We start from the raw sequence: 23,328 nt of genomic DNA on the forward strand, positions 1-23,328 counted from the left end.
TGTATATATATGTATATATGTGTGTGTATGTGCATGTTTGTGTATGTATATATATGCACACACACACACATACACACATAAAACAAAAATTAGTTGCAGAGCACTTTTTAATATTTTACATCCCGTATCTAAACTGCCCCTCACCCGTGCCCCACTAATTCTAACTCTTGAGGAACTTTGAGAGCTGTTTTTAATACAGATCAAAGGGCCATTTGCAAAGAGTCTGTGTTTCTCCTCTTTTCTATTTAGGTGATAACAAATTTTTGACTATTTCCAGAAGGATTTAGAGTGGGCAAGAGGGGCTTCCATGTGCTTTCCAGAGGAAGAGTTGAGATCACGGGGAGGATCGAGGTGGATTGAAATGACTTGTTCATGTCTTCGGTCTCCCTGCTCTTTCACTGACCCAGCTTGGTTAAAGCCGTCCTCCCTGATGGAAGCTCCGCTGGGTGCCTGCTTGGTGGGCCTCACGTTGCCGATCTCTGAATGTGCGGGAACTTTGTCTGTCATTTAATCAGCAAAGTTCGCTTTTTAAATTTTTTTTACACTCTTTGTATATTTGTATGAAAAGAAGAAAAGATGGAAAAAAGATGTATTGGACCTAGAGCAAGCCAAGCCCCAAAATTCAGTGACTAGTGGTCATTGCTGATACAGCTAACATGGTCCAGGTCTGAGCAGCCTTAGAAGTATTGCCCTTGTGTCAGCTAAAGCCCTTTATGAAAGAAATACGCATACAGAGGTTAGTTCTCTCCAGGCACCCCTTTGTCTGGTGGCTGTCTAGAGACTTTCTGCTCTTTCAGACCAGGTTAATTTTGTTTTAGCCACAGGGACCTGATCCATAGTCACTGCTGAAATGCATGAAACAATTCCAGGTAGTCTGAGGACACTTCTGTTGAACAGAGTCGATGTTCCCTGTGTCAGCATCTCAAGGATGGTTTGTGGACTACTGGGTCCAGAAGCCCTCATGCTAGAGATCATGTGTGCCTGTGGTGACAGAGAAAGTCCAGCGTGACAAAGAAATGCCACCAGCTTAGACCTATCCAGTAGCTGAGCTTTCCTGTGACTTTCTTAACCAGTGTGTCCGCTGGATTTTTACATCAGGTGGATTGCAGTAACCTGCTGGGATCTCAACCAAAAGGCCGCTCAGTTGACTAAACATTTTTATTTCGCACAGGGATGCTGTCTGTGCTACCCCTCCCTGACCTGGAAAAGCACTGGAACCTCCAGCAGCCCACTGTTGTAGGAAAACTGAATTTTTACCGGAGCCTCTCAGAAAGCTTCATATTTAATGCAAAGACATAATTAGGTTTGCTTCCATAATTCCACCTTTCCTTTACATGGAAGGGGTTAATATGCATTCCCAGATGATCTCTTAAGTGCAGCTCTGTGTAGTTCTTTTTTATGTTTTTCCCATTAACTTGTTTTTGGGTTTTTTGGTAAAAATGCTTTTTTTTCCATGTGTATTTTATTGTAACTAGCATCAGTTTTTTAAATTTTTTTTATGGAGAGACACTGTTGAGTGACTATTGTGGCTATGTTGTTTGGTTATAGCCTTTGAATGTCTGTGCCATGGGGCAGCGCATCTGCCTTGGTCTGATCTTAAGGAAAGACCTTTTATTAAAATGCGTGAACATTTCTTTTTTAGGAAAAAAAAAAAAGGAAAAAAAAAGAAAAAAGTGGGGGGAGGAGGAAAAAGCCCAATTGAGATAAAAATTTACTAAAAAGTTTTTGTAACTAACTTAAATCATAGGAAATAAACTCTTGAATCAGGTCTTTAATATTTATAAGAACCAGAGCTGATCAGCCTGTTTTGGCTATTGGTTTGTAACACTTACTTTTTATTAGCGTGGTGGTTTATCTGCTCTCCTGCCTCCCTGTGGGACTGTTCAGGGGGACGCGGCCTTTGGCCAACCCTCTTTTTTTTCAGAACTGTCCGGCACCCGGCTGCGTGACTGCATCTGATTCCTGCAGGGGCTCTTCACGTTGCCCCTTCTCTTCAGATGAAACTTGTCCACTGATGGCAGCTCTAGCTGTCTCAGTGAGCCTTCCAGTCGCGGTGTGAGGCAGGGCTATTGGGTCTAGGGGGAAGAGATATTTGCCCCCAGTTTCCATGGGGGCACGTTGCTTCGGCAGGGGGGTACAAGGAAAATTCCAGACCAGAGAAAGCACGTTTTTCCCTTTTGAGTAAAACAGTTTCTCTGTTTTAAAACTTATACTGAAGGACCAAAGAATTCAAAACTTCACCCATTTGTGGCCCTTAAAATTTAACTTTCCATTGCCACACTGCACTCATGGCAGACAGCCTGAGAATTAGCACTAGCCCCTTCCCTTGCCCCCACCCCAACGTATCTCAGCACTCTCTTTGCACATAGATTGTTTCTCGCTTTCCTCTGGTTCTTTAAGAAGCACTTCCTAAATTTAGGTTTCTATGAATTTGTTTGCTGCTTTAGAAGAAAAAAGAAATATCTGAAATGTGAATTATTTTCTTAAGCATCAGATGGAAGAGAGAACTTCATCTTTGCGTATTTTGTGAATATTTTGGGGGGCCACTTAGTTATGAAATTGTCATATGAGTGAGGTGAGAGCAGGGGGAAAGGGCAGCGTTTCTGACCCACTCCAGCAGTTGTTACTGCCTGCCCCAGGAAGGAAGGATGAACCGTAATCACAGCACTGCGTTTAAGGCTTAAGAGTCTGTGGTCAGCTTCTGTATGGTGTAAAGAGAGTCTTGTTGAAATAAACCTGGTGCTAATAAGTATAACCCCTGTAATGTACTGTCAAGCTTCCTTCTGAAGCAAGAACTCCCTTTTACAGGACATGCAGTAACACATCAGAACTAAGGGGGCTTTTTTGGCCGAGTCACGCTTCAAAATGAAGTTTTGGTCCGCAAGGCTTCTTGATGAGCAGCCCAGCTGGCTGTTGCTGAACAGCCGGGAACATGCCTGGGTCCTGCCTCTTCACACAGACTCCTTATTGGATAACGACATTTTCCTCCCCAAATTTGTGGGAGCTTCAGAAGTTGTTGACCTTGGTGACGTAATTGTGCAGGTTGGACACTTCTGAGTTAAGAGCTGGGGGAAGGGAGTCTCAATTGTGTTGTGAAACCGCAGTATCTTAAAGGTCAATAAACTTTTACATTATTATGGAAAAACAATATAGAAGCAGATGGCTTAAGACAACACTATCCTGGGTAGATAGATATCACAAAGCAAGGCTAGAGCTGTAGACGATAGCCAGGAGCTGAAGAATTTTGGCATCGCTTTGGGCTAACAGGACCACTTTTAGATCATCTCCGGCCTTAGATGATGTAGCCGCATGCCAGCTGTGGCAAAGACATGGTGGCACAGGGGAGACCGGGGGAAAGTCTCAGAGCTGGAGCACAGCATTTTCCTTAAGCAGATCCCCCCCCCGAAGGGGGTCGCTGCGGCTGATCCCCTGCCGAAGGGTTTTATACTTTCCGTACATCTCTGAAGCTGAACCTGAGCCACTTGCAAGGCTTGTGCAGCTGAGACAATGAAGAGAAGTCCTTACCCTGTGAGGAAGCCTGTAACGCTGAACGGACTCAGTAATTCATTGCTGTTCCACCAGCCTCCGAACCTCCTCTCTTTCTCCTTTTCCCCCATCTGAGAAAGAAGAATATTACCAGTGTTTTCCTCCAGAATTACAATAATCCTTGGAGTGATGGCCAACAGCAAAATAGATGTTACTGATGTAATACCTAGTATTTTAAAGGTGAAGTATTCCTGCAAACTAGTGACTGCATCGGAGAGATTTCCGGGGCTTCCCCACTCCGTAGCTTCCAATGTTAAAACAAAATAAATACAGTATACGTTTTAAAAAAAATAATAATACACACTGCAGTATTTCTGGTGGCAATTCTTGACCAGTCTCTTCCCCGCTTTCCCCAGGAGGAAGGGCACTGGGCAGAAGCGCCCCTAGTCCGTGTAGAAGTTGGCAGAATGGTGATCGGTGGTGTGTAAAACGTGTTGTTGATTCCATGTATAGAACTGTGATTTCAGCTGTCGTTCTCTCGTACTCTGTAAATATGTGTTTTGGCTGTCGGAAACCTGGTTTAGACTCTTTTCTTGGCAGAGTGAATTTGCATGTGGGGCTGGAAAGAACTCAATCTGTGTCACAGTTTCCAAGGGCAGGATGGATTTTTTTTTAGAGGACAATAAATTTTTATTTTTTTGCTAAGAAAAAAAATATATAATAAAGCAGTGTGTGCGTGTGTGTGCGTGCATGCATGCCCGGGGTGTATGTGCAGCCCCGTGCCCTGCTCTGGGGCTTGGGGAGGTATGGAGACGTCTGTGCGGTGGAGCTCTTGAAGCAACAGATCTGTGGCCAATTTTGCCTTCTCCCTTTCACACGACCAAGAATAATTTCTTCCTGAGCTCCCTTCTGGATCAAGGCCCTTTTTCAGGGGGGGGTTACCCTTCACCTTTATGATTGAGGTGCAATGGACAAGGGGGAGAGTTGCTGCGGTGCGGTTAGGTGGGGCAGAGACTCCTTTGGAAATGGCAAAACCACAGAGCAAAGAGAGTTTTTTATCGCCTAGATTGTTGCTCTGGACAAGACTTTATCTCCTGCGGGAGCCAGGCTGGGCAGAGGTGAGCTCTGCCTGCGCCTGTGTGCCTGTGCAACTGCAGGGGATATGAACATTTAAATTGTTACATACATCGTTCTGTGCGTTGGCACCCGAAAGACCATGCCTTACATATAGATCCAAGAACTAGCTTTTATTTTTGGTCTAATTAATGCTTCAAAGATGCATCAACCACTTACCACTAGTCCAGTCACAGCAATAATCCGAATCACCCAATTTATATTACAAATTATTAGTAACGATAAAATCAGTAGACGTAAGTGCCTCCCCCTTCCCTCTTGTGTTGCAGCAATCTGCCTGTGTCGGGGTTCTTCACTAGGACGATGATGGGGATTTCTTCCTCCTCAGTCTTGCATTTGCTAGGAGCTGGTTTTGTGTGCTTCAAGCCATATTTTTTAATGCTTAGGCTATTCTCCTGGTCCATGGGGTTAGTTACTCTCTGATCATTCTCTGTAAAGGGTATGATTTCTTTTGGGGTGGGAAAAGACCCACGCAACTGCCCGGAGCTGAGCAAAAAAAATTAAGCTAAAACCCCTTGGATAATAAAGTGCAAACAACCTCAAAACAGAGGTTAGCCTGTGGCACCTGCTCACTGGGACAGGCTGTCTTGCAGCAGGGACAGCCTGGGTGATGGTCAGCCCAGAGCAAGTTAGAGCACAACAGTTTTTAAAACAGCTAAAAAAATAAGCTAAAACCACATTCAAACCTGCAGCCCCGTATAGCTAAGCCTTGCAATAAAGTGTGAGACTGGTTGCTAGCAGGTGCCAACACCAAATCAGCTGCAGAGCGCAGGCATGGGGTTACCTCTCTGGGAGCAGTAGCAGCAGCCTGGCTGAAGTGACTCCCTGCAACAGCGTCTCCTCTGCAAGCAGGGACCCTTCTCCGGAATCTTATTTCTCTGCAGAGCTACAAGGGAGGGCTGAAACGAGTGCTTTGAGCCAGCAAATGGCTTCCTTGTGAGCGAGCAGCACCTTAATCCCTCGTGCTGTGGCTTTGATTGAGCCTGGCCATGTCACACAGATACCAAAGCAGCTTGCTTTTTTTTTTTGTTCTCCCCCCCACCCCGCATCAAGGGCTTGACCTGAATTGACCCAGCGATTGCTCTGCCCACCGAGAAAGCAGCTGGTGCTCAGGCACCCGGGAGGGTGATGCTTTTAATTCCCCAGGACATGGCAGCTCCCAGGGACCCGCTGCAGCTCAAACACAGCCACCCCCTTGCAGGGTGGGGGCAGAGGGAGCTCCAGATTTATAATTAGTCATGATTACGGCTAAAATAAGCTCCAAAAAAACCCAGCAAATAGTTACCAACCACCTGCCCGCTGGGCATATTTGCTGTTACACCTAGGTCACCCCACATGCGATGCACCCTGCGAAGCTGCCCACCGCTGCGTGTTGTAGCCAGAGGGACCCAGGTCCCTGGCACAGGCTGGGGACACCACCAGGGACCTGCCCGCTGTGCCTGGGCTCCCGGCAGCCCAAAGAGCCGCGTGGTTTGGCTGACGGGGCTGCGATGCTCTTTATTGCTGCCCAGGCTCCAGCAAGCTCCCAGGCTCCCTCAGCTCCAGCAGGCACCCTGAGGTCAATACGATCGGTGGTAAAATATAAAAAAGCACACAAGAGCTGTGCCCATTTTAAAAAAGGAAAAAAAAAACACAAAAAAACCCACCCTGCAAAGCGTGACTGGCTGCACAGGGAGGTGCCAGGCCCAGAGCCAGCAGTGCCAGGCTGGGCAGGGATGGCTCCTGCTCCCGTCCCCTCTCGCCCAGCACCGCGCAGCCCCAAGGACACACATACCCACCTGGGGCCCTTTTTTCATCACCAAACCACCACGCACTGCCCGTCCTAAAAGCCTTTTGCCATGCCTGGGCCTTAAGTGTGTCTTGTCAGGCTCTTTCAAAGGCCAAAACCCGGCACCGCCGGCTCCATCGGCAGGTTGACGGGCACCGGCCGTGCTGTGTGCTCAGCCCTGCCTGCCTCCAGCACCGCTGGGCAGCCGCAGCTTTCCCAGCCGTTTGATTTATACCTCGGTGTAGGTGATACTTTGCAATGGCCTGTAACTCAAAACAACGCTACCTGATTCCCTGCAGAGGAAAACAGCCAGCTGCCCCTTCCCGGCTTAACCCCATCAGGAGGGGCAGCCCCCACCGTACCCCAAATGCCTTGTCCCACGCCATCATGCTGCTGCCGCAGCTGCTCCCGGCGCAGGGCCATTGCCCCCAAGCACTTCCTGCACAGATTCAGCCCACGCATCAGCTTTGTTGCTTTTAATTTAAAATAGGAGGCTTATCCACAAGAAAAAGAAACAAAAGGAAAAAAAAAAGAAAAAGAAAAAAATAAAAAAGGCAGATTTGGCCACCCCAAATAAATGATGATGCATTTGCATTGCCCTGACGCAGCGTTGCAGACAGGAAGGTTGGGGACATGGCCAGGAGATGTGGCACCGGCAGTGACAAGCTAATGGGGGACAGGCAGGGACAGGCAGACACTTTCACATCCCCCGTGTAGTGTTGCTAGTCCAGAGGGGCACAGAAATCCCCTGAAATACTGTGTGCCCACCCTCCCCAGCCTCACGGGAGCATTGCTGCCCGAAGGTGGGGTGAGATGGGCGCTGGGAGGTGGCGGGGGGGCACAGGGACCCCCTCTGTCCCCCCAGCCCCTGCAGACAGCTCCGGCTCCAGCACCGGCAAAACTCCCAGGGTCCCACTGGCCAGACCCCCTCCTTTCAGGACCCTCTTCCTCCAGCTCCCTCACTCCGTCTCCTTGGACTGCTTGGCTCGTTGCTTGCGGAGCTTAACGAAGGCCTGAGCCTCTTTGTCCCCCTTCCTGGACTCCAGCAGCCGGAGGATCTCGTCTCCTGCCAGAGAGGAGAGCAGTGATGGTGGGAGACACTCACCGCAGCCCCCTCCCCACGCCACGGGGCCGGCGGGGGCTCAGCGGGGCTCAGCCAGGCTGCAGCACCACATACCGGCGGGTTTGGGGTGGGTGAGGGGGAGGCGGGTCTGGGGCACCCGTCCCGCGTCAGCCTGGTCCTCATCGGCGTCGAGGCCGGGCACGTGGCAGAGGGGGAAGAAGGCTTCGCCCTCCAGGTCGTTGGCCCCCAGCGTGTCGTAGTCGAACACGGTCAGCAGCAGGCAGGCCCCCTCCTGCCGGCACTTCTCGGGGGGGATCAAGCTGCAGGGGGATGGGATGCAGGGGACCATCACATCAATCCCCTCCATCCCAAATTCAGCCTTCCCTCCAGGACCAAACGGGCTTCCCCAGGGTGATGCTCCGTGGGAAGCCAACCCCCCCCCCTCCATCACACTGACCCCAGCCCCTTCAAAGCACAGGGCCCCAGCACAGCCCCGCACCAGCCTGCAGGACCCAGGTGTTTGGGGTGCCCCTACCCCAGCTCCCACCGTGGAACCCGAGGGCTGAGCCCCCACTGGGGTGCAAGGGGTGAAATCCCAGGGCAGGACCCAGTTCCTGGAGCAGCAGCACCGCAGCAGGGGCTCGGTTGAAGCATGGGGGGCTGCGGGGACTGGGGGTGGGCCTGGTGGGTGTCAGCTCCTACGTACAAGTCGAAGGCTTCGTCGAAGAGGGGGTGCAGCTCCTTCTTCTTGCACTGGGTGGTCCGGGCCACCACCTCGGGGAACTCATGCCGGGGCTCCAGGGTGAGCTGGACAAAGGGGTCGCTCGAGCCTGGCGGGGTGCAGACATCAGCCCCCTCCCACCACCCGCTCTGCCCCGCCACGGCCAGCCGAGCCCAGCCAGGGGGACTGGACGCACTGGGATGGCTGGGGGGGTCAGGGCACCCTCACCACCACCCCCCAGCCCAGCCCACGCTCCTGGGAGGGTGTGGGAACATCCCCAACCCTGCCCACACGTCGATCTGCCACGGGTGGCTGCAAGAGGAGTGACCTCTCCTGGAGACCTCCCCAAATGACAGCCAACCCGAGACACTGTCCCTTGTCACCCTGGCATATTTTTTTTGGTCCGAGACATGGTTTGCACGATGGAAAAAAGCTGCCTGCCCTCGCTGCTGGCTTGTGCTGCAAACTGAAGGCAGCGGGATGTGGGCACAGTGTCCTGCCTAGTCCTGCCTGCCACATCCCGCTGGACCACCCCGGACCAGTGCGATAACCCCCCTTCTGCCCCAAATACACCTCCTTGGATGCAAAAGCAAATCAAGGCAGAGTCCCGTTACTCCAAGCACTGCCAGCATCTCTCCTACCCAGGGGTGTATAGGGGACCGAGGACAGGGGGTCCCGGGGCGGTGGGGCTCCCCAGCCCACCCACACCCACCGTTGGAGTCCAGCGGGATGAGGTTGACGGCGTTGAGCACTTCCACGCGGAGTTTCTGCTCCGAAGGGCGGTACAGCGCTTTGATCGTCACGGCCCCGTACTTCTCCGAGCTGGTGTCCAGCTGAGCAGAGGAGTACAAGAATAAGGGTGCTGCCTTTCAGCACGCTCATGGAGGGGATGCCCGGGGTCCAGTGGAGGCTGAGCGGGCATTTTGGGGGTACCGGGGGGGTGATGGGCATCCTCTGGGATGCAACTGAACCCCCTCCTGCCCACCGCTGGGGCAAAACCAGCCCCAACAGCCCAGGACTGGGAGGGTGGTGGGGAAATCCCACGTTTCCACAGGCAGGCTGTGCCGGGCAGCCTCACGTGTGCAAGGGTGGGATGTGCCTCGCGTGTGCAAGGGTGGGATGTGCCTCGCGTGTGCAAGGGTGGGATGTAGGAAGGGGCTGGGGGCACCACCCTGACTCCTACCTGCTGCTGGATCCTGTTGCTGAAGTATTTCTGGATGAGTTTGCGGCTGGTGGCGGAGCAGAGGGCCAGGTGGGTGTCCAGCGACTGCAGCGAGGACGAGAGGCGATGGTCAAGCACACGGATGGGTCCACAGCCCGGGGATGCCCTCCCTGGAGAGCGCCCAAAGGAAACCCCTGGGGACTCTCCCTGTCCCCAGCACCCATACCAGGAAGGCTGCAGTGTGGAGGGTCTCCAGCGGCAGCCCGCAGCCCTCGGCATGGAAGCACAGCTCCAGGCTCTGGGGAGAAGGATGTTGTTAGTTGGCATCCAAACACGCATCCCTGCTGGGGACCCCCTGTCCCCCCCCCCCGGTACCTTCAGGGCACAGTGCAGCTTCTTGTAGCACTGGGCCGAGGGGACCTGCTGCCCCGCGGCTGCTGACAGCACGGCCAAAGTGTGATGCCAGAGGAGGGCGAGGAGGCTGCGGGGACAAGGGAGGAAGGCTGTGAGCAGGGGTCCAGGGGAGTGGGCTGGGGGGTTTGGTCCTCAGCTGAGGAGCTTTGCAAAGCCCCAGAGGGAACCAGCTCATCCTGTTGGGCTGAGCAGCCAGCCCCGAAGTGGGATGTCCCCGAGCCCCATGGGGGTGGGGGGACGCTCCTGCCGAGGGACAGTGACGCTGCTGGCCTCTGCCATGCATCCCCAGGGCCCCGGTCACCTTTTGAAGTTCTCCTGGACCAGATGCTCGTTGAGATACTGCAGCTCCGACTCCAGGAACTTCATGAGTGGGATGATGGACTGCAGCGAGAGGAGAGGGGCATTGGGGAGGGCACGAGGGGGCTGTATCCAGCAGGGCACAGCGGGGAGAGAGGCAGAGTGCTGCTGGCCAGAGCTAGCAGGGCGGGGGGGGTCCGGAGGGGCTCCCTCCCACAGTGAGGACATGGGCAGGCTATGTCCAGTCCTGCTGCCAACACAGGCATCAAATGAAGCGTATGGAGGACTGGGCCCCATCGCTGGTGTGTCCCATGCCCCAGGCGTGGGGCAGGGAGAGGTGGGGAAGGGTGATGGGGGCCTCCACCAAGCAAGCAAGGGTTACTCACAACTACCTGAAAAAGATGGGCCAGAAGGGGCCAGGCCAGGTACTTACGTCCTCAGGCTCCCGGGTGTCGTTGGAAGACGAGAGCTCCTGGATGTGTCTGGCGATGCCCTTTTCCAGCTGCCGGGGAGCAATGCATGGAGGCATTGGCATTTGCCCTCTGCACCAGCTTCTTCATGCCCAGGTCCACCTTGTCTCCATCCCAGGAGCACTGTGGGCTCCAGGCCCCCTTAGGTGAAACCTTCCCGCTTTGGGCTAGGCAAGGGGCAAGGGGGTCAGTGGCAGGTGGTCACCTTGGTGGCCAGGGCTTGCACCACATCCCGGACCTCGTGGTCCAGGCAGGAGACGGTGCTGTCAAGCTGGTTGTGCAGCGTGTGCTGGATCTGCTGCCGGTCGATGATGGCCCCCGTGCGCTGCTCCAGCTGCGCCCAGTCCAGCTGCGACGGCAGCTTCAGGATCAGCAGCCGCAGCTGCTTGATGTTGTTCACCACGATGCAGAGCTGGGGGAGGTGGGTCTGCTTCAGAGTGTCCCACACCCCCTGATGCATCCCCTGCTGACTCCATCCCCATCCCCCTGCTTACACCATTTCCCTCATGATTTTCTAGGATTACGGCTATTGGGGGCCCACTGTTGCCCATGAAACCCAAAGCCGGGATGTCAGTTGGGTGCTCAGCAGCGCATCTCCCTCTCTGCCCCAAAACCACGGCCAAATCCTGCCTCTCCCTAAGCGTGGACCCTGCCCCGATACCAACCCTGTTGGCCGCTTCACCCTCGTTCTGCTCACTCAGCGACAGAGCCTCAGCCCTCTCCTTGATGAGCCGGCAGTACATCAGCGCGATTTTGCACATGTCCTGCAGGATAGTGAAGAAGCCAAGGGGACTGAGCTGGGCACCACAGGTACCACTGCAGGGCCAGGGGACCCCGCCACATCGGCGTGGGACACTGGCCCCATTCATGGAGACACGTGTCCAAGAGCAGGAGAGGAAACTCCGGCTGCTGATGCCCGTGAGCATGGCATCTGCCGGCAGGGCCCAGTGTACAAACCTCCACGAGCTTCACCATGATCATGAAGGCTTCCTCGGGGTCCGGCCAGTCGAGCTGCTGCCAGGTCTTCACAATCTGGGCGTAGCAGGTGGACAGGTCAACGGTGGATGTGCTGTGCTTGTTGTGCTCCCCAAAGGGCGTCAGCTGAGAGGTCAGAGAAAGTAAATGCAACTTAGCTTGTACGGAAAGAAGCCATCCCAGACAGGAGAGCTGCTCCTTTACTTTGGGGGCTCTGGCCTGTCATCAGCTCCATATACCCCACTGTCATCACCCAGTCACTTTGGAGAGTGGAGGAGATGAGGATGGATGGAGCAGCCCGAGCTTCCTGTATCGGGCTGTCCTCCATCATACTCCAGCCCAGCGCTGTTGGACCACATTGAAGAGTGGGGTGAGGAGCCCGTGGCCCCATGGCTGCCTTCCCTCCCCTCTTCCTAAAGGTCAGAAGCGAAGGGGATGCTCACAGCATGGCCCAAATGCAGGCTCATCAGCTCACCCAGGCTGCGAGAGAGCAGCAAGGGAAGGGGCACGGGGATGTGATGTGGGGCCAAGGTGGGATCAACTGGTCCAGGAGACCACAACCTTTGTTATGCATTTGGGAGAGGAACCAGCCTGCTCCCGGGCTGCAAGAGGCACCTACGTGGTGGTCTCAATGCTGTGAGCCAGGCACAGCAGCAAGGTGTGGAGGGAGCTGGAGTGTCCCCAAAGGACAGAGGGAGATGTTCTCCTCCCTGGGTTACCTGGTCCATCTGGATGGCTCTCTGTGCCCTCTCCAGCGCAATGGTGTAGGTCTTCTGCAGCCACTGGGGCACAGCTTCCTTGAACCACTGGTGGAGATTGCTCAGAGCCAGAGGTCCGTCCCTGTGGATGAAGGCACCAGCTTCTCCACCCGCACAGCAACAGCATGGGGCCGTCACCCCTCCTTGCTCTCACATACTGCCCTGAGGCGAAGGCAGCACATAGCACCAGAAACCTCCCCTTGTCTGGAAGCTGAGGTCTCCATCAACCCCACTCAGAGACAAGCCTGAAACCCTTCTGGTGATGCTCACATCGACACCAGACACCAACAGCCTGGTCTGCCTTGTGTGTAATTAGTGATGTAGGTGAATGGGAAGGATTTGGAGTTCCTCTCAATTAACTGCTCATTCCCTCGCTTCGGCATCTCCCCTCTCTCTGGGTTGGATACCTCTTTGGGAGGAAGTCCTTCATCCGGTAGAGCTCCTGCAGGTTCATGTAGAGCTGGAAAAGGCTCTCAGCCGTGGGCTTGGACATGCTGCTGTCGACCTCGCGCAGCTGCTCCTGGACATGCTCCGCGACCTGGCAGTGAGCAAGGGAAGGGAGGAGAGCTGTTAGTGAGGGTCCGGCCGGGAAGGCTTGGTCTGCTAGGGGCTTTCTGGAGCCACAGGGTGAGGGTCAGCTCAGGGGACTCCTCCTCCTTTTGGGTGGCATTTCAGGAGATTCATTGGGTCAAGTAAGCAGATGATAGTCGCTTTATGGGCACGCAAGGAAAGATGGAGAGTTTCCTTGGCTTGCTCCCTTTCCAGGCTTGCAACAACCAGCTGCCACCTGAAGGCTGGCCAAAAACCTCAGCCTGGCTTTAGACCTTAGTCCCACGAGCGCAGAGCAGCCCAGGCTTGCTCACCAGGCTCTCCAGCTCCAGGTAGGCGATGGAGAAGAGATTCAACTTCAAGGTGCTGCAAGAGAGAAACGGGGAGTCAGGAGCCTGCCAGCCCCAGCCCAGCAAACCCTCCCAGGCCATGCCCTTGCCATAAGGGCGAGGACAGTACAGCTCTAAGAGGCAGAGATGGGACCACAGATGCTATCTGTGGAGCCCAAGAGCCAAGGAATGAGGCGTCAAAGTGCCCTGTTGCTCTTGGCCCCAGGGAAGGTGGATGAGGGGGGATCAAGTTCCGAAACCTACTTGATGAAGAATTTATTCCAGATTTTCTGGCACTGCTGAAGATCTCCTATCACCTCCAGGAGAAGTCTGGACAAGGCTTTGCCATTCTCCTCCATGCTCTGCAAAGGAAGGAACAGCTTGTTTTGGATGCTCAGTGATTTTGAGATGAGCTGGGCTCCATTCTGATCTGATTTATTTCTGTGATTTGTTCTCGTGGGGTAGCAATCTATTATTAGATCCACATTAGGAGCACCAAGAAGTTGTCAGTAACATCCACTGTGACCCTGTGCTTGCGTGGTTGGGCTGGGGACCACCTCCTGTTCTCCTGAGCATTGCTCCAAGGCCTTAAGCTTCAATGCTACAGGTAACATGGCTCACGGTATTTTTAAGCTGGAAACCCAAATGCCTTGACTGTATCAGAAAGCTGGAGAAGCCTCGTCTCAGTCTTGTCTTCCCACACCCTCGGGCCTCCCACCCCAAGCCCAGCACATTGCTTCTTAGAATGTCAGAGAGGCAGAGATGGGAACTGACCTTCACCATGGGCTTGAGGTGCTGCTTCTTCATGTGAAACCACTCCGTCGTGCCCGACTGCAAGAGAGGAGTCCTGGTGTGACGGCAGGGAAGCAGGGGGAGCAGAGCCAGCTCTGTCACCCCCTTCACTCTCCCCACCCCCTGGGTCTGATCAGGACCCAGCTCCATGTGGTGGGAACCACAGGCTGGGACCACCAGGTTGAAGAGGGGCGGGTAATTTCCCCCCGCCATGGTGGTCCGTGTGGCTTTGCTGAGGTGTGGGCATTGGGCAGGGGATGGATGGGAAGGGAGAGCCGCAGGGTCCCACTTCCCTGGGGCTGGGGAGGGTGAGAGCCCTGGTCCCACTACCTTCAGTGCCGTGGAGACCATCTGGGGGAGGTCGGGGCTGAGTGTGCACAGCTCGTGGAAAGCTTTCATTTTGCACATCTGGACCAGGACCCTGCAAAGCGAGAACCTCGCGTGAAACCCAGCACCAGCCCATCAGAAACAACCGCCTCTCCCCCCAGAGACGCTAACCAAACAGACCTTTCCCTCCCAACAACATCCCCCATGGGGGGCCCAGGATGAGGGACAGGACAGGACAAGTGTCACAGCAGCCTAGAAGCGGGCAGAAAGGGCTCATGCGGGTTTTTGCTCAAGCTTACAGGCTTGTCCATCACGGTGGCCAAGCCATATGACCCCATGCACAGCTGGCACCGGTGCTCGACTCACCGGAGCAGGGACTGGAGCCTCTCCGTGGACCTCGGGACAGAGAGGGGGAAAATGATGCGGTACCTCCGGACGAGGGAGACCCCGTAAGTCAGCAAGGACTGGAAGGACTCAGCCAGCTCTGCTTTCTGGGGAGAAGGAAGGAAATGCGCATTGTCCTCCTCAGCAGCAGACAGAGATGCCGGCAGGACCACGGCACCGTGGCGGAGGGAGCTGATGGCTCCCGTTCCTTTCTAGCCCGCTCCAGGGATGCGAAAACCCCCTGATGCCTTGGGTAACTTCTCCCTGAAAGGTCTGAACTGAGCTTTGTTTTTAAACCTCATTGCTATGCATGAAAAATTCAGAGTCTCAGCAGGGTGCTGGGATGCCCTGGGAAAATGGGTGGGGATAAGTAGGAATTGGGTCATATTTAAGTTTTGCAGGGGGTTGTGATTGACTTGATGGCAGCAATGGAGGAGGGGGATGTCAGTGCAAAGGGTTCTCTGCGGAGAGGGGGAACAAACCCCCGGGGCAAAGGGGCTCCTTGACCCACGGGTTGTCCTGGTCCCCATGGCTGGTTCTCCCCAGAAATGCCCTCCAGCTGCCCCGACACCCCTGTACCCCACAAGCTCCTGCCCTTCCTGGAACACAGGGAGGGAAATGGCCCTGGGAGCCAGGAGGAGAGGCTCAGGGTTGGATGCATGGGGCACGTTTCCCCAGTCTCTGCCCCGAGTGTGGTTCCAGAGCCCCCTCACCTGCTCTGGCCTCAGGCGCTCCTGCACCCACTGGTACTCGATGCTGGTGATCTGGTGGAGCAGGCAGTTGCTGTTGAACTCGAGGCTCTGGTAGAGCTTGCTGTACGCCAGCCACTGCCTGGGGAGGAGGGAGAGGCTGGGCTGAGCCCCCGGGAGCTGGGGGGCACCCAGGGGCCAGCGTGGGGCTCCCCCACCCACGGCTACAGCTGGGCTTGCAGGGGCAGGACCCAGGTCTCCTGGTGCTGCTCAGGGCAGGGGGCAATACCAGCCACGCTGAGCTCATGGGAGAGACCAGCTGCAGTCAGACGGCCCCAGGGAAGGCGTCGGGGCCCTTGAGCCCCCCCCGATGCTGCATCGTGGCTCCCCGGGCGTGGGGTACTCACGCCATGACCTGGTGGAAGTCGGAGAGATCCTTCTGTGTGGCGTGCAGGTACAGCACAGTGCTGGCATGCCTGCTCAGCTCCCCGTCCCAGGCAATGCTGCCGGCCTGCGAGGATGCAAAAGGAGGGATGACGTGTCCTGGAGCAAGCTGGGTGAGCGAGGAGGGGGGACACGCACCGGGGTGGGCTGTGTTTGCAGGACCACGGGAGGGATGGGTGCCCCGTAAGGATGCCAGGCACGGGCAGGCATCATCATGACCCTCCTCCCCATCACATGGCAGCAATGTGTCAGGCGTGACGGGCTCCAAAGGAAGTCCTCACCCCAGCCCGGCTGCTGGAGGGCTGCTTCTCCCCCTCGGTACCTGGTGCTGAAGGATCTCATAGGACACCAGCTGTTGCAGGAGGTGGCGATGGACGGTGTAGCTCGGCTGTGTCCGGCTGCTCGTGGTGGCCCTCTGAAAAGAGACAAGGCATAGAAGCAATAACCATAACTTGCCGGAACATGCAGGGACGCAGTCAGAGTGGGGACACAGGAACCCAAAAAGCGTGGGGCCAGAGAGCCCTGTCTGAAGCTGAGCCAAGGGGTGCTGGTGCATCAGGAGCAAGGCACCCATGCTGGCATGGAGCTCAGGGGAAGGTCGAGCTTGTTTTCCAGCACATGCAAACCCTGGTGCTGGCACCTCTGGTCGTGGGGCAGGGATCTGTGACCCCAAGATAGGCCCCAAGGAACAGGCAGCTGCCTCATCCTGCCAAGGCAATGGAAAGGGACCCCCTTCCCCATCCCCTCTTACCTTCTTGTGAGTCAGCAGGAACTGCAGGTGACACTGTCCCCGGTTGGGGTACGTCTCCGTCCGTGGCTCCAGCTGGTACCACTGGTCATCCCAGCAGTGCAGGTCCTGCACGCACAGAGACAAGGGTGAACCCCTGGGCAGCCTTCCCGGGGGAAGGATCCCACTCAGGGACTAGGTCCCACTGCATTAATGGGGCAGGAAGGTGCTGTATTGGATAACTCTAGTATTGGATTAAAAATAAAAGATGTATAATCATTGAGCGATTTGGTGCTGCAACGGGGCTGGGATCCTGCCCGGACCCCGTGAGGTTTAACCAGCGCCTGGGGAGTCACTTGGAGGAGAGGATGCACCGCGGCACTCACCTTCAGGCGAAGGACCACGTTCCCCAGGAAATCATCCTGCCCTTTGTCTTTGCGAGCATCTTTAAAGATCCTGAAAGGCATGAACGAAGGAGGGGGTGAAAAGGTTTCCTGCAGCCACAATCCAGCTGCGGTTGGGGCGAAGATGGGCGATGCAGACCTGCCACCCTCCCTCCCTCCTTCCAAAGGCAATTTTTAAAATCCAGCAGGCAAATAAGCATTTTCCAAACCCTCTGTCCTCGGCAGCCATTAGGGCCATGCCAGCACCAACCGTTTGAGGCCGTGGAGGTCCGTCAGCTCCCCCAGCTTGTGCCGCACCGACTCCACCGTGTCCGAGTCCCTGCGAGGGCAGGCAGCGAAACCCACCGTGGGGAAAAGGAGGAAATTCAGGCAATTGCAAAACAGTTCAGGGAGTTGCAATGACGGCAGAGAAGGGAAGGTGCTGGGGGAGGAATGTGTTGGGACTGAGGCCACCCCCAAAACCAGCTGTCCAGCCAAAATCTGCAGGCACGCGGCTTCTTGCCATAAATAAAATCAGGGCTCAGGATCAGCCCCGCCTGGGCAAAGCCAGCCTGGGCTCTCTCTGCTCACGCTGGTCGCGTGCTGCACTGTGCGCTGCTTCAGCAGAAAGGGATGGGGAAAGGGGTCCCCAGCTGGTTTCTGGGGCTTTTTAAAGGGTGCAGGTTGAAGGACCACCCCAGGGACCCTCCCAGGAGGCAGGATCCCACTCAGGGCCGGGGTTGTTGGCTGGGGGGTGCTGCCGCTCACCACATGTCCAGGTGGAAGCTAGCCGTCTCCACATCTTCAAACTCCCTGCAAGGCACCAGCGGGATGCCGTTACTCGAGCAGCATCCGAGGGACCGGCAGCAAGCAGGCAGGACAGCTGGGGATTACGGGCAGGCAGCTCCTCCCTGGGGGAGACCCCAAACCACCCCGCACAGCCTGGGGAAGTGGTAGGAGAGCCCCAACGGAAGGATTTTTGCCACGCTTTTCTTTTTCACCTCCCTGGACCTGCTGCATGGGTCAGACCAGAAGCCTGGCAAGTCCCAGCAGGCATCTCCCCAGCAAAGCCCCAGCTCCTGGTTGGGGTGAGTGGTGAACCCCCCCATCCACCCTCCAGCCTCCCAATGAGCGAGCAAAGCCAAGGGGTGGCAGATTACAGGATAAATGTCTCGTCCCACACCGGGCTGAGGGTCTGGCTTATGACTTGTGTGCGATGGATCTGGTCTTCGGGGATGAGGTCTTTGACCACAGCCTTCATCCGCTTCTTGTGGTCGGGGTGGGCTGGTTCCTGGCTCTTGGCCTCGATGCCCAGCAGGCAGTATGGGTCGCTGAACCCTGCGAGGGCAGAGGCATGAAAGTCCCTGTCGGGAGCAGCGGCTGTCCCTTTTCCGATGGGACACCCACCCATCTCCACTTACCGCTGACGTCTTTACCCAAAATCCCCTTGGCTTCCTTCACAGTTGCTTTCAGGCAGAAAATTGGACTCTGGAAGAATGAAAAAAATGATGATTAATGGGGGTGTTACCAAGCCTGTGAGGAAGGATGGGGCTCAAGCAGGACCACACCATCAGCTGCCGCTCAGTTCAGCAAACAGCTCCTGGGTGACTCCCCCAGTACAGCCCAGGGCACCCCATAGCCCAAAGCCCAAACACAGGGGCTGGGAGGCACTGCAGCCCCCCAGCACCACCCCGATGCAGGGACTCCCCCCCGGGCTGCAGCATACTGGGGAGACACCGTCTCGCCGCGTACCTCCAGTTCCTTGACCTGCTGCATGATGACGCTGTGCTCCTCCGCATCCATGCCAAAAGCCTGTGTAGATATCAGGGCCAGTAACGGATGCTGCCCTGTTAACGGTGGCTGGAGAGTAGCCAGGGGCTTCCCTCCGCTCCCTGGGAGCCAGCTGCAGCTCGAGGGGAGAGGAGAGGAGCAAAGAGCCCAGCAGAAGGGCTGGGGACCAGCTGAAAGCTCTTGAGGGAGAGCCTTCTTCCCACCATCCTGAGCTTAAGATAAATATTTATCCCCAAGGCTAATTATTTCCTAGCCGCAAGCTGTCCCAGCCCTCCAGCTAGATGCTGCTGCTATGTCTTTTAAAGTGCTTGTTAAAAACTCCCTCCGAGTGCTCCCCACCATCCCCTTTAGCTGGGAGGATGGACATGTCAGGGGGTAGGTTTTGGGGACCTCATCAGGGAGGTGGGCACCCACCTTTTGCACGTAGGCGTAGAGCTCTTGGGCATCGGCAACGTGGTGGTGCTCAGGCTTGCCCAGGCGGTGCCGGATGGTATACAGGACCTCCTCGTAGAGCAGGGCCAGCTGCGGGGGGAGCGCCGACACCTCATGCTGGGCCAGGCCAGCAGGGACTTGCTCCGTGCATCCCCCAGGATTAGTGGAGTGTTCATCCCACCCAGATCCCCGAGCTCCCCGCCGGTCCCTGCCACCCCCCTCCTGGCATCCAGCTCTGCTCGGCCACCACTGGCTGTCCCTGGGGAGCATCTTCAGGAGCTGAGCCATGTCCCCAAGCCCCAGCAGCGCTGCCACCCCCTCCAGTGCCACCAAGGGAGACCATGGCGGGGCCACACTCGTACCTCTTTCTTGGAGAACCTGTGGGACAGATCCATCTAGAGAAAGAAGAGAAGCAGAGAGATTTCCCGTCAGGTCTTGTGGTAGAGGGTGGTTTTAGGAGGAAACTATGGCCAGGCAGGGCAGGGCATCTGGGATGGGGCGGCATCACCCACAGCCCATCAGGGTGGGATGCCCCAAAGGATGCCGTGACACCCCACAGACACCCCACGGCTGAGGAACCACTTCCTCCATCACCCACTGGCAGGGCAGCACGGGGGTTTCACCCCCAAGCCCCGTTAATCGAGGAGGGGTCAGCAAGGATGGCAACAGCAATTTGGGGTGACCCATAGGAGGCTTTAAAAGCCAGCCAGCCACCTCTCGCCCCACAGAGCTGCTCGCTGGCCCGGCCAGGCCCAGCAGGACCAGGCTGGAGAGCAAACCAGCCAAGGCAGAGGGCAGGTGGCCAAAGCGCAGCGAGGAGCTGCAGGCTGGGCAAGGCAGCTATGGGCAAGGAGATGCCGAAAAGCCATCGGGATTCGTGACTTGAGTGCCCTTGCCAGAAAGAAAAATGAGTGCTGCTGCAACGATGCATTGCTCATTGTTGAGCTGAAGGTCCATTCCCCACTTGAAGGATGACCAGCAATAGCATTTACTTTCCAAAAGGCAATTAAGTTAAAACAGTGCCACGCAACGAGGCACAGCCCGGCTCCCGTGGCGCTCAGCCCCAGGGCTGGCCAGGGGGTCCTGCTGCCCATGCAGCCCCCATCGTCCCCCGCCTCAAACATCACCTCCCACTCACCCCAGCTCCGCATGGGTCCAGCCAGGAGATCAAACCACCTCTGCCGAAAATACCCTTTTCCCTCCAAACCCCAGCTCTCAGCCTGTCCTCACTCCCTGCTCCCCCCCCCCCCCCGACGCCGAGGCTGAGCCCGTCCTGCATCTGCTTCTCTAACCACGGTCTGGATTCAGCCACCACCACGGCTGAGCAACTCGTTCCTGCCGTGGAGCCTGGCCGGGTGACGGTGACTTTGCCACTGGGTGACGCAGCCCGAGGGAGGGGGACCGGTGCCCCTGTGCCTTCCGTTAGGGCTCCCGGTGCTGGAGCCTCTGGGAGTGCAAGGGGGTGACACCAAAAAATATAATGGAAATTTTTGAAACCAGTTTGGCCCTTTCTGTGCCGAGAGGGGTGTATGCCGAGCACGGCCCCAGTGCCCCGCTCAGCCAGGGCTGGTGGGGACAGATGGACGGACGAGCCCTACCTGTGGGTCAGCCCAGGCCCCAAAATGACCTTAGGATCCCCCTAATAGAAAAAAACAAAACAACCCCGAGCTGGAACATTAACATTTGCTTATGGCAAATCTAGGGCTGGCATAATCCCCCGGCCATCTGGACTAAATTCAACTCTTCCACCCTCGTGCTCGCCCATATGCACACGGGACTGGTTAAGCTAAAGCTGAGCTGAGCCATCAGGATGTGTTTACTGCTGCTAATCCCCACGCCAAGAGCCCAGCTCAAATCCAGGAGCGGTGCTTAAATCCAAGTCCGGATACAGCCACCAGCATCCCTCCCACCCTGTTAGCTGCGGCAGTGTCACCGGTGCAGGAGGCCAGCTTGGCTGCAGAGACAGTGACACTTAGGAGGGAGGACAAGTCCCTGGTGGGGGGGGACACCACCAGGACAGATCATCCCGGGAGCCCAGCACGGGGGATCATGCCTGCATGCTCCCAGCAGTGCGGGGCAGAGGCGTGCAGAGCTGCGGGTCCCATCTCCACAGGGGCAGATGTAGGGACGCCGTCTGTCCGGCCACTGCAGAGGAAGTCGGTTGGGTTGAGTTGGCCGAGAGCAAGGCTTTGGGAGATCTGCTGGCAGCAGGGAACCCAGAGGGACTGGGAGGCACTGGGAAGCTGTAGCCGAGCTAAGAGGGGACCCTCAGTGCCGGCACAGAACTGCAGCTGAACCTGTACACGGCCCTTGGGTGCACATTTGCACGGGTATGGTACCCCCACATCCCCACCCCCACTCCTTGCTCACCCTTGCAAAGCATCCCGGCCGGGACATGGACTCAGTCCCTTTTCTCTCATTCCCCTTTTACAGCCTCAGCACCCACCTCTGCACCCACCTCTGCACCCCAGGGTCTCCCGGGCACAGCCACCCCGACCCCCTCCCTGGGGCCATCGCACCCCAAACACTGTCCCCAGCCCCAAACATGCTCCCCAGCCCCCCAGAATCAAGGCCACGTACCTCGGGGCTCTCCTCCCCGGGGAGGGTCCCCACGGGGGTCTCGCCAGCAGCATCCATCTTGGGGGGAGGCTCAGCGCGGGGCAGGGGAGCGGCTGCAGCTCTGCCTGCCGCTGCCGCCTCTCCCCCTCACTCGCATGCTCAAAGGAAACCACAGACCTTATCACGCCATGGCCATTTTAACAAGCGGAAACGTGCGCAGGCCTCCTTCGAGAGCAGCACGGGGACGCAGGCGCCCCGGCCCTGCTTCCCACCACCCCGTCCTGTGCGGGCAGCCCCTCAGCAATGGGGACTTCGTGGCACAGACGGCACGGGGGCAAAAAAAAGGTGTCACATCCAGTCCCTGCTATTATTTATGAGCAAGGAATTGGGAGCAAGTGGACAGAAATAGTCCTGAGAAGGCAAAGTCCAGCAGGGAAAGGGGGTGGTGGGGAAGATGAGTGGGGGCAACATGGAGGATCTGGGCTCCAATGTGTATTTGGGATCCATCGTGCCCTGCGAGCGCAGACAGGGACCCTGAAGAAAGCAGAAGTCATCTTCAGCCCCGGGGGATGGAGGGGATTTGAATCCCAGTGCAAAAGCTGCAGGGTGGGAAATCCCTGCGGCACCCAGGCGCATTGGACAAGGCTGGGCTGAGAACTGACGCAGTTAGCGCATGTGCCGGGGACGGCACCAGGAAAGGGCACGCGGCCTTTTTCCTGAATGGGCTGTCCAGGCAGAGCTGATTACTGAGAAAAAAAAGCAGCAGGAAATGGAGTTAAAAACTTGTGCTTTACTGTCAGCTTTCATTCTTGTAAACACTTTATCTGATTGCAACTCGCAAGGCAGTTGCCTATCACAGACCGGCAGCAATGCCCTCCCCACGAAGATCCCTATCGAAACGCCTGTGCTGATGGTAAACGGGGGGGAAGGCGCGGGTGGGCATCAGGAAGAGCCGCAGGAGATGGCCAAGGGAAGAGCTGGTTTGCTCCTGGACGTCTAACGTACTTACATGCACAGCTAAGAGCAGCCTTGGGCTCAGGTTTGGAGGGGCTGTTGAGCTGCGCAAGCATTTGCTGCTCAGCAGACGGACCCACAGCCCGGGGAAGGACATCAGCCTGTGCTGAGGACTTGCCTGTCACTGCTGGGGCTGCTGAGGAGCCACAGGCTCTGTGAAGCAGGGCTGTGACCACGGCTGATGCTGCACTCTCCATCGAGGGGAGTTTTTGTCTTTCCAACCTTCCTATTTCTGGCCCCCAGACACTCCTGGAAGCCGTAAACAAGATGCTTCAGATGCAAGGCAGTGGGCAGAGGCTGCACGTCAGGTTCGGTGGTGCTGTGTAGCCTGTCAGGGATTTCTGCTTAATCCAAACAGGAAACCACGACCATGGAAACTGCACTGGAAAGTTTGTCCCCTTAACTACGATATGAGGCATTGCGAAGAGAGGACTCCAATAGCATGGAGCTACCCCACAGCACGCTGGCTCGAACCAGGGCTGCGAAGAGCTGCAGGAGGATGCTGGCAGCAGCATCCCTGTGAGAGGACAGGGGGGAGGCAGGCAGCCAGTCCCTTTCATCCTGGCAATCGTCCAGTCCTTTAATTAAGGCAGGCTGCACTGTTTTAGCTGCTTTAGGAGAGACACAACTTCCCTTTGCCCTGAAACCCCGTAAAGAGCA

The 23,328-nt window shown here is 56.4% G+C and overlaps 1 protein-coding gene across 1 annotated transcript; it reads right to left on the reverse strand.

Moving 5' to 3' along the window:
• Positions 1–7,276: 7,276 nt before the first annotated feature.
• On the reverse strand, positions 7,277–21,732 carry UNC13D (unc-13 homolog D). The gene is made up of 32 exons (XM_050908510.1): positions 21,676–21,732; positions 19,458–19,490; positions 19,078–19,185; positions 18,625–18,684; positions 18,294–18,360; positions 18,033–18,210; positions 17,641–17,685; positions 17,144–17,212; positions 16,876–16,945; positions 16,514–16,618; positions 16,085–16,177; positions 15,726–15,829; positions 15,343–15,460; positions 14,612–14,736; positions 14,249–14,339; positions 13,901–13,957; positions 13,391–13,488; positions 13,112–13,163; positions 12,656–12,786; positions 12,210–12,330; positions 11,473–11,616; positions 11,181–11,279; positions 10,721–10,927; positions 10,479–10,547; positions 10,050–10,129; positions 9,710–9,815; positions 9,561–9,632; positions 9,356–9,439; positions 8,885–9,005; positions 8,158–8,281; positions 7,566–7,771; positions 7,277–7,454 (listed from the first exon to the last, which is right to left on the reverse strand). Exons 1-32 carry the CDS (start codon positions 21,730–21,732, stop codon positions 7,348–7,350), a joined length of 3,201 nt encoding a protein of 1,066 aa, XP_050764467.1. The 3' UTR covers positions 7,277–7,347.
• Positions 21,733–23,328: the final 1,596 nt, after the last annotated feature.

This window comes from Gymnogyps californianus, chromosome 19, assembly GCF_018139145.2.
Source record: "Gymnogyps californianus isolate 813 chromosome 19, ASM1813914v2, whole genome shotgun sequence".
NCBI lineage: Eukaryota > Metazoa > Chordata > Aves > Accipitriformes > Cathartidae > Gymnogyps > Gymnogyps californianus.

Bases quoted from the DNA above. Each gene is read 5' to 3' on its own strand.
- UNC13D (XM_050908510.1), bottom strand. From the start codon at position 21,732: ATGGATGCTGCTGGCGAGACCCCCGTGGGGACCCTCCCCGGGGAGGAG. The intron at 12,331-12,655 runs GTATCCAACCCA...CTTCATCCACAG, and splicing joins AAGGACTTCCTCCCAAAGAG to GGACGGACCTCTGGCTCTGA. The intron at 9,633-9,709 runs GTACCGGGGGGG...CCTTCTCCCCAG, and splicing joins AGCTGCACTGTGCCCTGAAG to AGCCTGGAGCTGTGCTTCCA.